General features: G+C 38.4%; 1 protein-coding gene across 2 annotated transcripts; it reads left to right on the forward strand.

The window, feature by feature from the left end:
- The first annotated feature begins 1,177 nt into the window (after positions 1-1,177).
- MSANTD4 (Myb/SANT DNA binding domain containing 4 with coiled-coils) lies at positions 1,178-13,220 on the forward strand. Of its 2 annotated transcripts, XM_036028620.1 has the most exons (4): positions 1,184-1,295; positions 2,264-2,352; positions 10,026-10,642; positions 10,981-13,220. In XM_036028620.1, the coding sequence occupies exons 3-4, from the start codon at positions 10,181-10,183 to the stop codon at positions 11,554-11,556; spliced, it is 1,038 nt and encodes a 345-aa protein (XP_035884513.1). In that variant the 5' UTR covers positions 1,184-1,295; positions 2,264-2,352; positions 10,026-10,180; the 3' UTR covers positions 11,557-13,220. The 2 variants fall into 2 exon arrangements, with proteins under 2 accessions (XP_028372975.1, XP_035884513.1); XM_028517174.2 differs by lacking the exon at positions 2,264-2,352 and having other exon boundaries at positions 1,178-1,295.
- The last annotated feature ends 1,202 nt before the right edge of the window (positions 13,221-14,422 follow it).

Consider the following 14,422-nt stretch of genomic DNA (forward strand, 5'->3'; position numbering starts at 1 on the left):
ACCCAGGCACGTGCCCTGACTGGGAATTGGACCTGCGGTGCTTTTGGTTCACAGCTAGAGCTCAATCCACTGAGTTACGCCAGCCAGGGCCAAGAACTGACTTCTTAAAGGAATCCTAGGCATAGCAGGGAAGAAGCTGCGAGAAATCTTTCCAGGGAAAACAACTCAGTGCAAACTAAGTCCCAAAGTAACTGTCAATCTAAGAACTGATCAAGGCAAAGGAATTGGGGTAAGGAAAAAATAAAGAGGGAAGAGAGAGAATGTTAGTGAAAGATAAAGCCTGGGGGAAAAGCAGAAGTCACTTTTGTAAACACTTTGTACTTTATCGTAAGATGAGTGTGATTCCATTGAAGAACTTGAAGCACTCTTCTAGCTACAGTGTGAAGGATGGGCTACAAAGGAGCTGGCAGGACACTGAGACTAGTAAGAAGGCTACAGCTATAATGCAGGATCTCAATAGAATTCTGAATAAAGGCAATGGGGAGGCAAACCTATTAGTAACAGGAGAACTAGCGATGGCAACGAAAGAGGCAACTGCAAAGGGAAACAGAAAAGAAGACCTAGAGGGAGAAAAACCAGGAGAAGTATATATTATGGAGAACAATGAAGAAATAGTCAACAAGTCAAAATGTTTTTTTGAGGAGTTAAGTAGGATGAGGACTGAGAAGCGATGCTTAGATTTATCTGTAAGAAAATCACCAGTGACCTTGGGAAGGGAAGCCTCAAAAAATGGTTGAGGACAAACTAGGTGGCAGTTGACGGAGCAGAGGCCGTGCTGGGAACCAGTGGAAGCAACCCCAGAGTCCCACTTCCTCTTTGTCCTTTTAAAAGTTGAGGGTCAAGGACAAGAGCAGAGTTGGAGCAGCCAGTGTCCCAATCAGGCAGAGCAACAGAACGGGCTGATCGTAAAGATCCAATGCTTTGCTAGAGCACACTTGACTGACACGGCTGGGCACCAAAGACTGAGCATACAATGGAGGCCGTGAATCACAAGGGGCAGGAATTCCAGGGCACTAACCCGGAACCGCTTTGGGATTCGACTCCTATTGTGAGGCCAGGCCTGAGGCGGGCCGTCAGCCAGAAAGGCTGTACCAAATGAGCCAATGGACGAGCCGTATCAAAAGAGCTGCAGCCGCGCCACCCAATAGGCGGTGGTAAGGGGGCGGGCGAGTAGGGGGGCGGGGAATCAATGAAGCATCTTTTTTTCCTATCCCCTTAGAGGCTACCGGGCGGTGGTGCCGCAGGGTCGCAGGTGTGCCGTCTCTGTCCCAAAGGACGCGGAGGCTCCTTCGACGGTGGGTGCCCTCGAAGCGGGGAAGGTCCGGACGGGGTCAGCGGCAGGTGGCTGTCCCCTTACCCGCAACACAGCTGCGGGCTGTAGCTCTAGCTCTGCGGCGTAGCAGGACTACGACGCTAGGGAGAAGTACCAGTCGGGGCTGCAGCCTGACCTGGGAGGGTGAGCAGGGCCCGGGGTACTGAAACAGGATTGCAGAAGTTTGCCATCGCTTGATCTCAACTCTAATTCAGTATCCAGAGAGAGAATTTTGCTGGTTGCCTCATCTCCCACCAGGTGCAGCCGCAGCGTTGTGACCGAGTCAGGTGCGCTCTCCCTACTCCCTGATCCTGGGAGGCCTCCTGGGAATTCAGCTTTCCTGGATTCTTCCCAGGGATTGTGGCTGGGCCGTCCCAAGGGAAGCAGCAAGGAGGGAGTGAAGGATGTTTCATTAGTCTGATGACTGGCGACCTTAAGTAAACTTTATTTAATCACCACAAGTTTTAGGAAGAGCATTTTATTAGGCAGGGAAGTTAATTTCCTACAACAGCGATTTTCAACCTTCTTCATCTCATGGCACATATAAACTATCAAAATTGTGTGGCAAATAAAAACATATTTTTGCTCACCTGACCAAAAAAAGAAAGTATGTATAATTCATTTACACCAGGTGGCTCTTGTGTTGTCTGTCTTTTCTTTTCTTTTTCTTTGTTTTAATTTGAGAATCTAAGGGAAAAGAGGTCAGTGCCCTTGACTGAATAGTCAGGTATCGCATGTTTTAAAAATTCTTGCTGCACACCATTGTGCCAGCACATGGGTTAAAAATCGCTGTCCTATAAGAATATAGGTGGCGGGGGAAGCATGTAGATTTTGTGGTGCTTTTCTTCTTGAATAGCCTAATGAATTTACCCCCCCCCCATCCCCCAATTTTTTTGGACCCAGAATTTACTGCCTGATCTTACTCTGACCTTTTAATCCGATCTTATGCAGTATTTAGGAACCTCATTCTGTGTTCTTGAAAAAAAAATGCCTGGTTATATAATATGCCTTTGGCGATACATCATCTTCATAAGGATAATGTAAGTGAATTATTTATTATACTCATATGCACCCAGTAAAGTATGACTGTGAAATGGGATTAGGGAAAAATCGCCGTTCTCTATGATTGGGCATGGAAGATCTATAAATTTTTATCAGTTACAACTACCTTTGGTAAAGATAGGGATGACCACTAATATAAAAGGGATAGTATTCAACATCTAAAAGAGCATCTTCACATGTTATGAGGCATTATAGCCCCAGCACCAAGAATATTGGCATATAGTATCAGCTCAACAAATATTTAAGTAAAGTACTGGGTAACAGATGACAGAAAACTCAAGCTCTGTTTTATGAGTATCAAAATGTAAAGAGAATAGGAAAAAACCACATTCCTGGAAATAAAGGTTACTTTTCATCCCTGCAAGCATAGCTGCCGAATTTAAACTCAGGGTGCATTCATTTGGTACTTTCTAATGTTAATCAGAAGCTGTCAAAGGAGTTTTACACAATTAAGCCATGACTGACTAAAAATCTAAGATACAACGCCATATCAATTTTAGTGAGGTTAAAACTGTGTTAAAGTGCATTTGGTTAATGAAATAGTCCATCAGTTTAGCATAGAACAGGCAGGGACAAAGGGGATACCACTTTAGTGAGGTAGAATGGAGTTACAAATTGTTGGAAAAAATAGGACATGCAAATAACAATGACTGCTGCCAAAATTTAAAAAAATATGTTGACTCAGGCATAGTTTTAAGAGGACTGTTATTTCTGCCAGGTACCAATAAGTTTGCCACAGTCCAGTTACTAAATTGATCTCATAGTCTAAGAGCAGCAAAATCTGATGGTGGATATCTGCATAAATTAGGATTTTCTTGACAATTGTAATCATTTATTATATACGTATATATTATACTTTATATATTATGATGTAACATTACTTCCATATAGGAGGTAATCTGCTTGAATTTTAAAAATATGTGGATTTTCACATACATTTGTCTCTTGTAGTAAGTTTTCTACTAGCAAAGTACAAGGTCTTACTGAGCCAGCCTTAAAGATATACTGGCGTTTGACCTCAACCTAGATTCTTTTATTTCTGTCCCTTATTAATCTATTTGTTTTATAAGATCCAAATCAAATGCATATTTCTTTTGACAATATCCTCGCTCCCACCAGAAATTTCTACTTTTTTTAACACCAGTGTATTTTGTTAGTACTTGTCTTGTACTTTTCTTATATTCCCATTATTTATTCAGTGAAGAAATACTCACTTACTGTGTCCAACACTTTAATGGAAGATGGATAATAGCTGGTATTTGTTGAGGACTTACTATATCTTCTGCCTTGTGAGATTCTTAATTGGATTAAGAATATATGGGTTAAATAAATGTGTTAAAAGTAATTCCATCTTTTGTTTTTGCTTTACATCTTTTGTTTTCTTTTACTGTTTTTGCTACTAGAAAAAACTTAAATTATCAGTACATATGTGGATTACATTTTTCTATTGGATAGTGCTATACTAGTGAAGTTCCTTGTTATTCAAGGTGTAGTTCAAGGATGAGCAGCATTAGCATCATGTAGGTGTTTGTCAGAAATGTAGAACTGCTGGCCCCCCTCCAGACCTACTGAATTGGAATCTTATTTTAAGAAGAGCTCCAGGCAATTCATAAGCATAAAGTTTGAGAGACACTGCTCTTCAGACTTTGATAATTTTTCAGTATCTTCAGAATTTCATAATTATTCTTTATTTCTTGATTATATTTTATAGTAGAGGCTGGTAAATTTTTACATTTATGATTTCCTCTTTGACTCTTAATTTCCTTTATAGAATCATTTGTAGACATTTTATTTTTCTGCTTTCAATTAATTTTTTCACTTCTGTATACTTCTACATCTCTACATTTTAGCAGTCACTGCTTTTTAAGTTACATATGTGAATGGAATTGATACATATTCATGTTATATGTAATATATGATGTGTGTTCATGGGTACATGTATGCTGTTGCAAATATATGATTTTCTGGAATCCCAGGAAATTATTAATATTACATTGGTGGTAGAGAGAAATTTCCACTTTGTTTTGTATCTTTATATAGGTTTTCTAACCAGATAAGTGTATTTTGATTTAAGTTGTCAAAGATTTGTGGATATTTGTGGGGCTTTAAAAAGTATATGTTTCTGTAATTAAAATCCTTATAAGTATACTTGTAACATAATGTTAATCATCTCAAAGTAAAATAAAACCGGTATACTCTGGCCTACCAAACAGCTCTGTGGCTGAGGCAGAAATAACTCTGCATGTGACCCCTAGAGCTGGTGGTTGGGCAGAGTGCGGTAACCTGTTGCAGAGCATAGCATATTCTGTTTGTAGAAGTTGAAAATTGAGCTTCTTTGAGTGTGTACGTACACCTAGATGTATATACATACTCCCTTTCTGATTTTGGCTTGCATTAACTCTAGCATTTGTACAGGAATAATGTTGCGTTAAGCCATATTCATATTCTCATATGGCATTTATCACATATATTCCATTATGTGGCTGTGGTATAGTTTATTCATTCAGTCTCCTATTGATGAATATTTGTACTTCTGCCATGTTTTTGCCTTAAAAATATGATAGTGCTTTGTAAATGGTTCAATAAACTAAGTAGTCTGAGACCTTAAGATATAAAAATCTTCTGGAAACAAAAAATCATCCTTAATACATTGTAAGTATTTAATTTGATATGATTTAACTCTTTTATTTTTAAGGACATCTAACCTGCTGATTTCCATTTAAAAATGTATCTAATAACCTGCTCATCATTGGCCGTACTGTCTAAGTAGCAATATAACCTATTTACTTAAAATTTTCTTTTCAGATTTTGTATGACTTGTTGACTGCTATGTTCTTTGGCATTGTTATGGGGTGGGTAGTTTATGTAAAGTTTTTACTTAATCTTCATAAGCTGCTTCTTGCCTATATCAATTTGGGCTGCCTTTTTAAGCATATGCTTCACCCATAGAAGTTTCAGTGTTGCTACCTTACCTTCCTTGAGTTATTTTGTTTCACATTCTACTCTTTCCCACCCCCAATCACCTTCTTATTTTAAGTTCTATTTTTACCTCCTACTCGATAGGTACAGTGGTATATATTGAACACTGTCTTGGGGCTGCCTCAGATCCTCAGTGCTGGAGCAATCGGTGGGGGAAGCAAAAAGTCAAGTTTTGAATTCAGTAATTCCATGAGGTATACTGCAACATACATACTAATGAAAAGCATATTTGGGCTGGTTTAATTATTTATAAACCAGTTTGCTTCAGTTATTTTATGTGGCTCATAAACATTGTACCTCATGAGGATTCTTCAGTCTCCTCTGGCAGAAAGCTGAATACTTATGCAGCCTGCTTGATCATTTGAATTATAATACTAAGGAATGTTAGGCCAGAGTGCTAATTAAATGTGGTCTCAGATGTTAAAACATTGAACTTCATTAATTTTTATTGGGTAACATTTCAGATGTGCAAAAATAATTAGCTATAAGTGTACTAGTACACCAGCACCCTGACCACTGAACAAAATAAGTTCTAGTTTGTAACATTTGTCCATTTCTGTGCTGTAACTACAACCATTTTGGCTAGTTTCTGTAGCTTCCAACATGACATCATTAGATGTGGAATTGGGAAGGGATGCACACAGTTGGCTTTTGCCAGCTCACACCAGCAGGTTCCAACACACCCCTAATTGTTGCATATATGTTATGAAGCATAAAAGACCCATGGACCTACCACTTGGCTTAAGAACTAGAACCAATAACAATAATACCAATATTATCATGACCTTCCTGTTTCCTTTGTCAAAATTGTTTAAAGACTTTGCTTTTGATGCAGTAATTGCAAACTTAATGTTACTTACTTAGAAACTATTCTCTGTATTTTAGTAAATCCTTTAATCCACATTATCTCTATGAAATTACACTATTACCTCATAAATGAAATTGTACATCAGGAGGTTAAGTCACTAAGACCACACAGCCAGGAAATGAGAGCCAGGTTTCTAACCCAGAAAGTCCAACTTTGTGCTTATAACCATTACACACACTGTCTCTTTTGGTGGTTTTAATTTCCTAATGAATGTATTTCCTTAATAGCCTGGTGACAAGAGGCTTATATATGACTGTAAGTGCAGTATTTACCTAAGACAAGATCAAAAGTGCTGCTATTGATGATATGTTCCAATTTAGTGGATTTCAATTTTATTAAATATCTTTTAGGAAATTTTGGAAGTCTACATTAGAATTGGTTTGCTTGCAATTTTTTTTTGCATGCTTTGCCCTTTTTATGGGAGTGTGAAATGATAGTGATTTTTTTTTAAGATTTTATGTATTCATTTTGAGAGAGAGCGGTAGAGAAGGAGAAGTAGAGGGAGAGAAATGTCAATGTGTGGTTGCCTCTCATGCACCCCATAGTGGGGACCTGGCCTGCAATGCAACCCAGGCATGTGACCTGACTGGGAATCGAACTGGTGACACTTTGGTTTGCAGCCCACGCTCAAGCCACTGAGCTATACCAGCAGGGGCTTGACAGTGATTTTTTTGAAAGTTCATTTTCTGCTCTTTCAGAACTTCTCTCTGACCTTTATTTCAGTAGCAACTGGCAGATCAGGAGGTGGTTATGCCACGTGAGTGATAGGATACAAAAAGATAGTGATGTGCATATTTTTGCTGATGTTATTAGATATATACAGAATCAGGTAAAGATTACTAGGAACTTGAAAAATTGTAGAAAAGTTTAGTGAAATCATATAAAATACCTTTTTATTTGAGTTTAGAAATAAGGAATTTGTGTCCTCTTCTAAGTCCTAAACAGAAAAGACTCAAACAATGATTAAAAATATTTGTGCATTTTTAAAATTAAATTTAGTTAGCCTTACTCAATTGTTATATCTTGCTTCAGTAGAAGATACTATTTGAATTGTCAGTTACTAGAGAAATATTTTTCACATTGATAAAATTTTTAAATTGGCCAATATTACAAACCAGTGTAGAGTGAAACCTAACTAGCTGAAGTTTCAAGGTGTTTTTCTGTCCATACACAGATTCTATCTAAACCTTCCACATATATAAGAATCTGTTCTTTTTGAACATCTACTAAAAGACTTGAATCTCAGAATTTAGCAACAGATTTCTAAGATTTAGTGATCATAAGCTGCTTAAAAAGTGGAAGGAGGTGTGACCTAAGGGAACATGGATGTAAGTTCTATCATTTAACTGGCTGTGAGGTGTCAAATTAACTTCTCTGAAGTTTATTTTATAACTACAAGTGCTAATATATCATACTAAGTGGTGTGGTGGGGATTAAATGATAGGATGTGAAGCTTAGCGAATATTTGGTATGAGTACTTCATGTTGGTAGGAAATGTTTATGATCACACAATGATGGAGCTGGAACGGCCCTCTCATTCTGTAGGGGAGGAAAAGTCGGCTCTGTCACAGTGATCAGTGAGTGAATTTGAAGTAAAAAACATGGCTTACGTGCATAACCCTTACACTTCCTGAGCCCTTGTCTCCCATTACCTGCTTTTAAAATCTCTTTTCTAAGGAAAAGATTTACTGAACATCTTTTCCAACTTTATACTCTTCCTTCCCATAATGCAAAGGCTAGAACACAGAAAACCACATGTCCATCACTATTGTAATGAAGGATTAAGGTCGTGCTGTAGATTCTACCAATCACAGGTGCACTTGTTTCAGGCTTAATCTCGCTCTTGTCCACAAGATCAGGTGTGTTAAGCATTTGCCTTATACTGGGGTGGGTCTAGCACAGTGGTTCTCAAATTTTAGTATGCATTAGAATCATCTGGAAGGCTTATTGAAGCAGAGGTTACTAGGTCCTACCCCTAGAGTTTCTGAGTCCATTGGTCTAGGATGGGCATGAAAAGTTTATCTTTCTAACAAGTTTCAGGTGCATATACCCTTTTTGATGTTCTGGTATGAGTTCTGGTAATTGGAGAGGCATTCTGTCTTGCATCCATCTAAAAGGTTTACAAGAGGATCTTCCCATTCAGAATTTATATTAAAGTTTTGACATGAATATTTTGAAATTAATTTCATGGCATATCCAAGTATAGTTTGCTTGCCTATATCATGATCTTCGACTTTGCTATTAAAATGGCTTGGTCTGACAGGGGTGTCCAACCCGTGGCCTGCTGCCCAACACAAAATTGTGAATTTACTTAAAACATTTTTTTTGCATATTAGTTTTTTATAGTATTTAATGCGTGGCCCAAGACAACTCTTTTTCTTCTAGTGTGGCCCAGAGACACCAAAAGGTTGGACACCCCAGGTAGGACATGACAAAGTACTAAGGAGTTCTTCAGAGAAAGGCAAATAATTACAAACATTGGTTGGAAACAAATATAGTATTCAACTTAGTTTTGTTTGGTGTTAGGATCTTTTGTTTAGGTGGTTTGGATTGAAGGAGGGGGAGTTTTAGGGTGGTTTGGATTTGGTGAGCACTGAAGGACAGAATTTCAATGGCAAACCATGAAAACTTGTGTTGGTCTCCACAAGGTTTAAGAATTATATATATATTTTCTATTTTAATTGGTGGTCTTTTTCTTTAACAGATTAATTAGGTGGGGTGGCTGGGGAAATCGTTGCCACTTTTATGTTACCCCTTTAATTCTGTGGTTTCTTCCCGGTATTTTTATTATTTTGGGAAATTTTATTCCAAGCTTAGAGTTTCTGTGTAGGCTTAACCCAAAACTGAGTTTTAATTATTTGGGAAATAATAAAATATAAGTAGTTGCCATTTCTTTGACCAAATTACATTGCCTTATAGTTATTTCTTAATTTTATTGATTTTGTAGCACAGCCTTTCAGTGTTCCTCTAAAATTATTCTCCAGAGTCTGAAATTTTTTTTTTTTTTATATCTCAAACTAGTGATGATTTTGGCAAAGTGGCCCATTCCTTCATTGAAAAATTATGCTGTGCCTGCCATGTGCCAGACACTCTGTAGAGTGATTTGATGTGTCAGAAAAGGCTTTCCTGAGGAAGGGATGTCTAATCTGGGAGCTGAAGCATGAGGAGGAATTAGGCCAAGAAGGAAACAAACAAAACAACAATCCTAGGCAGAGGGCACTGTCTAGAAAAGTGTGTGTACGAATGTCCTGAAGAGGGAAAGAGCTGAACAAGAGTGAGTGACTAAAGGAAGGCCAGAGTAGTGGGAATAGAGAGGATAGATTGGGGAGAGTAGGGTGGGAGGAGCTGGAGAAGTGGGAAGTATATTAAGAACAAATATTGGCAACTAGTTAGGAATCATTACAGCAGCCCAGGTGAGAAAGTGACAGTGCTGGCAGGGACAGAAATAAATGCAGGCAGTTTTGAGCCATATTTAGAGGTGTTTTTTAAAAAAAGTTTGGTATGTTGCCCTGACTGGTGTGGCTCATTGGTTGGGTATCTTGCTGCAAAGTGAAAGGTCTCTGGTTCAATTCCTGATTAGGGCACATGCATAGGTTGTGGGTTCGGTCCCTGGCTGGGGCGCACACAAGAGGTAACCGATTGATGTTTCATATGATGATATTTCTCTCCTTCTCTTTCTCCCTCCCTTCTCTTCCCTCTAAAAAATAAACAAATAAATATTTTAAAAAATATATATATAGCTTATTGGGTTGAGGTACATTGCAGATGTTACAGATTAATTTATTTGTACTTTTTTCTTTTTAGGAATTATCCAGGCTGCCTTTGCTACTAATGGACAGAAAACTCTGATTTAAACAAAGTGCCAACAAAGGATTGTCTTTGGTTTTTGTACTTTGTAGCATTCCTCAAATTCTCATCACATCTTCTCTTACAGTAAAAACTGCATTTAAGTTAGAAAAATGAAGCAGTTGAAAAGGAAAAGGAAAAGCAATTTTAGTGTTCAAGAAACTCAGACTCTTTTGAAGGAAATTACCAAAAGGAAAGAAGTCATTTTTTCCAAGCAGCTCAATACAACAATTAATGTGATGAAGCGGATGGCTTGGGAGGAGATTGCACAGTGTGTGAATGCTGTGGGAGAGGGAGAGCAGAGGACAGGGACAGAAGTGAAAAGAAGATACCTTGACTGGCGAGCACTTATGAAGAGAAAGAGAATGAAGGCGAACATTAAGCTGGTTGGTTCTGGGTTTCCCCTTCCCTCATCCGATTTAGATGACTCTCTTACTGAAGAGATAGATGAAAAGATTGGATTCCGAAATGATACAAATTTTGATTGGCAAAATGTGGCAGATTTTAGGGATGCAGGTGGATCCTTGACTGAGGTCAAAGTGGAAGAGGAAGAAAGAGATCCCCAGAGTCCTGAAGTAAGTATTAACCTATGAGCCCTTTTATTCATTTAATACCTTCAGTTCTGATGTGCAAGTTAATTATAGTACAGGAGCAGTTAAGAAGTTCCCAGATATTCAAGCTAACTTAGAACTAGCATATAAAGCCACTCTACTTTTTCTTTATATTATTAATCTTGTTAATTAAATATACTTCTCTTGATTATATATTAGTGACATCAGCCAATTCATTGTAAATATTCAAAATTCAAAGTAAATGGTTTTATATCCTCAGTACAAAAAGATTTTAAGGAATATTTAAACAAATTAACAACCATGAAACAGAAATAATACTGAAAATTCTTCTTTTTTTTTAGTTTGAAATTGAGGAGGAGGAAGAAATACTGTCATCAGTCATACCAGATTCCAGGCGGGAAAATGAACTTCCTGATTTCCCCCACATTGATGAGTTTTTTACTCTAAACTCAGCACCATCAAGGTCTGCCTACGATGAGCCCCATTTGCTTGTAAACATAGAGAAACAAAAACTAGAGTTGGAAAAACGACGGCTGGATATCGAGGCTGAGAGACTGCAGGTAGAAAAGGAGCGGCTGCAGATTGAGAAAGAGAGGCTGCGGCATTTAGACATGGAGCACGAGCGGCTTCAGTTGGAGAAGGAGCGGCTGCAGATTGAGAGAGAGAAGTTGAGGTTACAGATAGTCAACTCAGAGAAACCGTCATTGGAAAATGAACTTGGTCAAGGAGAAAAGTCCATACTTCAGCCACAGGACATAGAAACAGAGAAGTTAAAACTTGAGAGAGAACGCTTACAACTGGAAAAAGATAGGCTACAGTTTTTGAAATTTGAATCGGAGAAGCTGCAGATTGAAAAGGAACGCTTACAAGTAGAGAAAGAGAGACTTCGAATTCAGAAGGAAGGACACTTGCAGTGATTTCTGTAGGTCTCCATTAACAAATGTTTGTAAACCATAGGTTTTTCTCCATATCAGATAATATAAAAGTGGTCACAGGATTAGCTGTTTTTCCCCCTTATTTAATGTTGTTTTTTTCAGTAGGAAAAGATAGTTATATGTGGGTAACTATGTACTTAAGTAGTATATTATATAAAAATATGTGCCCTAGCCTAAACAATACAGCAGGAACTATTATGCTGTACTCCTTATATTAGTAAATTACATAAGTGTGTATAATCTGTGTACTCAGTTTACAATTATGTCTGTAAAATTCTAGCTCAGTGGTTCTCAGCTGGGGGGTGATTTTTGCCCCCAGAAGACACCTGGCAATGTTTAGAGACGTTTTCGGTTTCAACACTGGGAAGTGGGGCGGGTTGCAGCTGGTATGTGGTGGGTAAAGGCCAGGGGTGCCTGCATCCGGCAGCACACAGGATAACCCCCACAAGAAAGAATTGTCCAACCAAAAATGTCAGTATTGCTGAAGGTGAGAAGCCCTACCCCAGCCTGACCGCGTAACCTCTATAGCTTTGTTTTATAGTTTCGGAATATTAAAAATCTCAGATATTTATGTGTGTAGTTACTTAAATGGCCAAAAAACTGTAACTATGAAACATTACTGTGTAGTAGATAGAATTTAGGAAGTGATGAAGATTATAGGTATTTTATGTCCATGTTTCTATGTATAACCCAATTCAGAAAACAATACAGGGAACACAGAGATTGTCCAAAATGAGTCATTTTGAAAAGCAGTTCATTCATGTAAGTAATGATGCTTTAGAAGCAACACATACTTTTTAAGCTTTAGTTCCCTTTTTTCTTGGAATCCATTTTCATAGCTTAGATAAAAAAAAAAAAGTTGTCTTTTCAACCAAGTACTGAAATCTTCAGGTGAGTGAATGGTTGAAGCTAGTGAAAATGATAACAAAATAGTACCAATAGTTCATGAGCTTGAACTTGATGAGTGGTTACTTGATTTTTAAGATAAATAATAGCAGCTATTTGGGGGTGGGGGTGGGGGGAGATTGTCCTCTGAATCATGATGATGATGAAATAATGATGATAGTAGTTGTGTGTTATGAATTAGGGAAGCACTGTGCACTGTCTGACCTAATCTGTAGAACAATTCTTGAGAATAGCACTTACTTTTATTCCTTAATTTGAGGCTCAGAGAAGTTGCACAGTGAATAAGTGGCTGATCTTATGTATTGTGTATTTTGTCTTTATCCCTTCCTGAGGAACAGAGTTTTTATCTTCAGTCCTGTTGGTATTTATTCTGAGACCAAGGAAATGCTTAACCTGGTGATTTTGCCTTCAATGCCCTGAAGGTGCTTTTCCACAATACAGGTGATTCTAATGCACACTAAAGTGGAGAATCACTGCACGAGATCACTTTGTACTTTCTGATTTCCAGGGCTGATACATACGTAGCTTTAATACATCTCTTCTGTTGACAGATACTACCTTGATTCTGCATTTGTTCCTTGTTAATTTAAGAATGTTTTGAAATCATATGTGATATTGGAGTATGGGTATACAAGGAAAAAATATACTTATGTTTAGTTACCTTGACTTTGAAATAGGGTTATTTTTCTATAACTGAAATAAATGCTTCTACCCTAGAAATAAAATTTGCCTACACTAACTGTCTGAAAGCTTATTCAAGTGATGCTATGGGCTATGAGGGTTGAGCCTGGAAGAGAGTCTTATCATGATGAATGGTGGTGGGGGGCCTAACATTTGTGTTACACATAGTGCTGTGTGCTTTTCATACATTATTTTATTTATTCCTCAAAACAACCCCTGAGCTAAGTCATCTTATGCCTGCTTTTTATAAGAAAGGAGACTGCCTTGTTAATTAACTAAATGCATGAAAAATGACATATCAGTCTTGATCCAAGATTTTAATGTAAGAGCTCTAAGGAGAAGTTGTAGTGAAAGGTAGTAGGTATAGTTAGATGTTGTTGCTTTGCCACTTACTACTTGTGAAAGTCGTAAGCTTACTACTTGTGAAAGTCGCCATTTAACTTGCCCTGTGATTTGATTTCCTCATTTATAAAATAGGCTGAATGTTACCTGGCTTGCCACCTGGCTTGCCTGTGCTTCATAGTTTTTTGCCTTCCTCATTCCACCCAAGTTGTTGACCAAGTCCTGTCTTGTCTTTTGATATTTTAGATCAACCTTCTCCAACCTCACGTGTAGTCCTTAGCATGGTGGCATTTGCAAGGTGTATTTCAGCAGTCTTCAGTCTCAGTTTCTTTCTTCTTCCTCCCGTATGACACTTTCCAGAATAGATTTCCCCAAAGTACTGCTTTTATTGTGTTGTGAGAATAAACAGACCATGAAGAAGTGGAAGAGGAGCAGAGCATTGGAAAGATCACAGGTCCAGTCCCAGCTTCACTTTATCAGCTGGGTGATGCAGGACAGTAGGTGTCTCTGAGCCTCATTGTTCTTTCTATTCCATCAAATATATATGCCCTGCTTAACTGCAACAATAACAATAATAAGAAAATGCAGTTTATGGACTTCCGGCAAGATGGAGGAATAGGTGGACGCACCATATCTCCTCGTACAACCAAGATTAGAAAAACAATAATTTACAACAATAATTTACAGACAGAATAACACTCAGAACTGACAGAGGATTTATCTGAATGGAAGTCGGACAGCCAAGAAGTTGAAGTAGACCCGTACATCCAGACTGGTAGGAGAAGAAGAGCTGGGCTGGCGCGGGGCTGGCTCGGGTTGGCGGGTCAGGGAAAGTTTGGCGCGAAATCGACGCAACAGCCATCGGGGGGCGCAAGAGCGCAGCGGTGATCCCTGAGTACGCAAGCTGCGGCTGGCAGAC

The sequence above is a fragment of the Phyllostomus discolor genome, chromosome 6 (genome assembly GCF_004126475.2).
Source record: "Phyllostomus discolor isolate MPI-MPIP mPhyDis1 chromosome 6, mPhyDis1.pri.v3, whole genome shotgun sequence".
Taxonomy (NCBI): Eukaryota; Metazoa; Chordata; class Mammalia; order Chiroptera; family Phyllostomidae; genus Phyllostomus; species Phyllostomus discolor.

Coding starts and splice junctions, on each gene's coding strand:
- MSANTD4 (XM_028517174.2), top strand. CDS start 10,181: ATGAAGCAGTTGAAAAGGAAAAGGAAAAGCAATTTTAGTGTTCAAGAA. Junction 10,643..10,980: donor GAGATCCCCAGAGTCCTGAA/GTAAGTATTAAC, acceptor CTTTTTTTTTAG/TTTGAAATTGAGGAGGAGGA.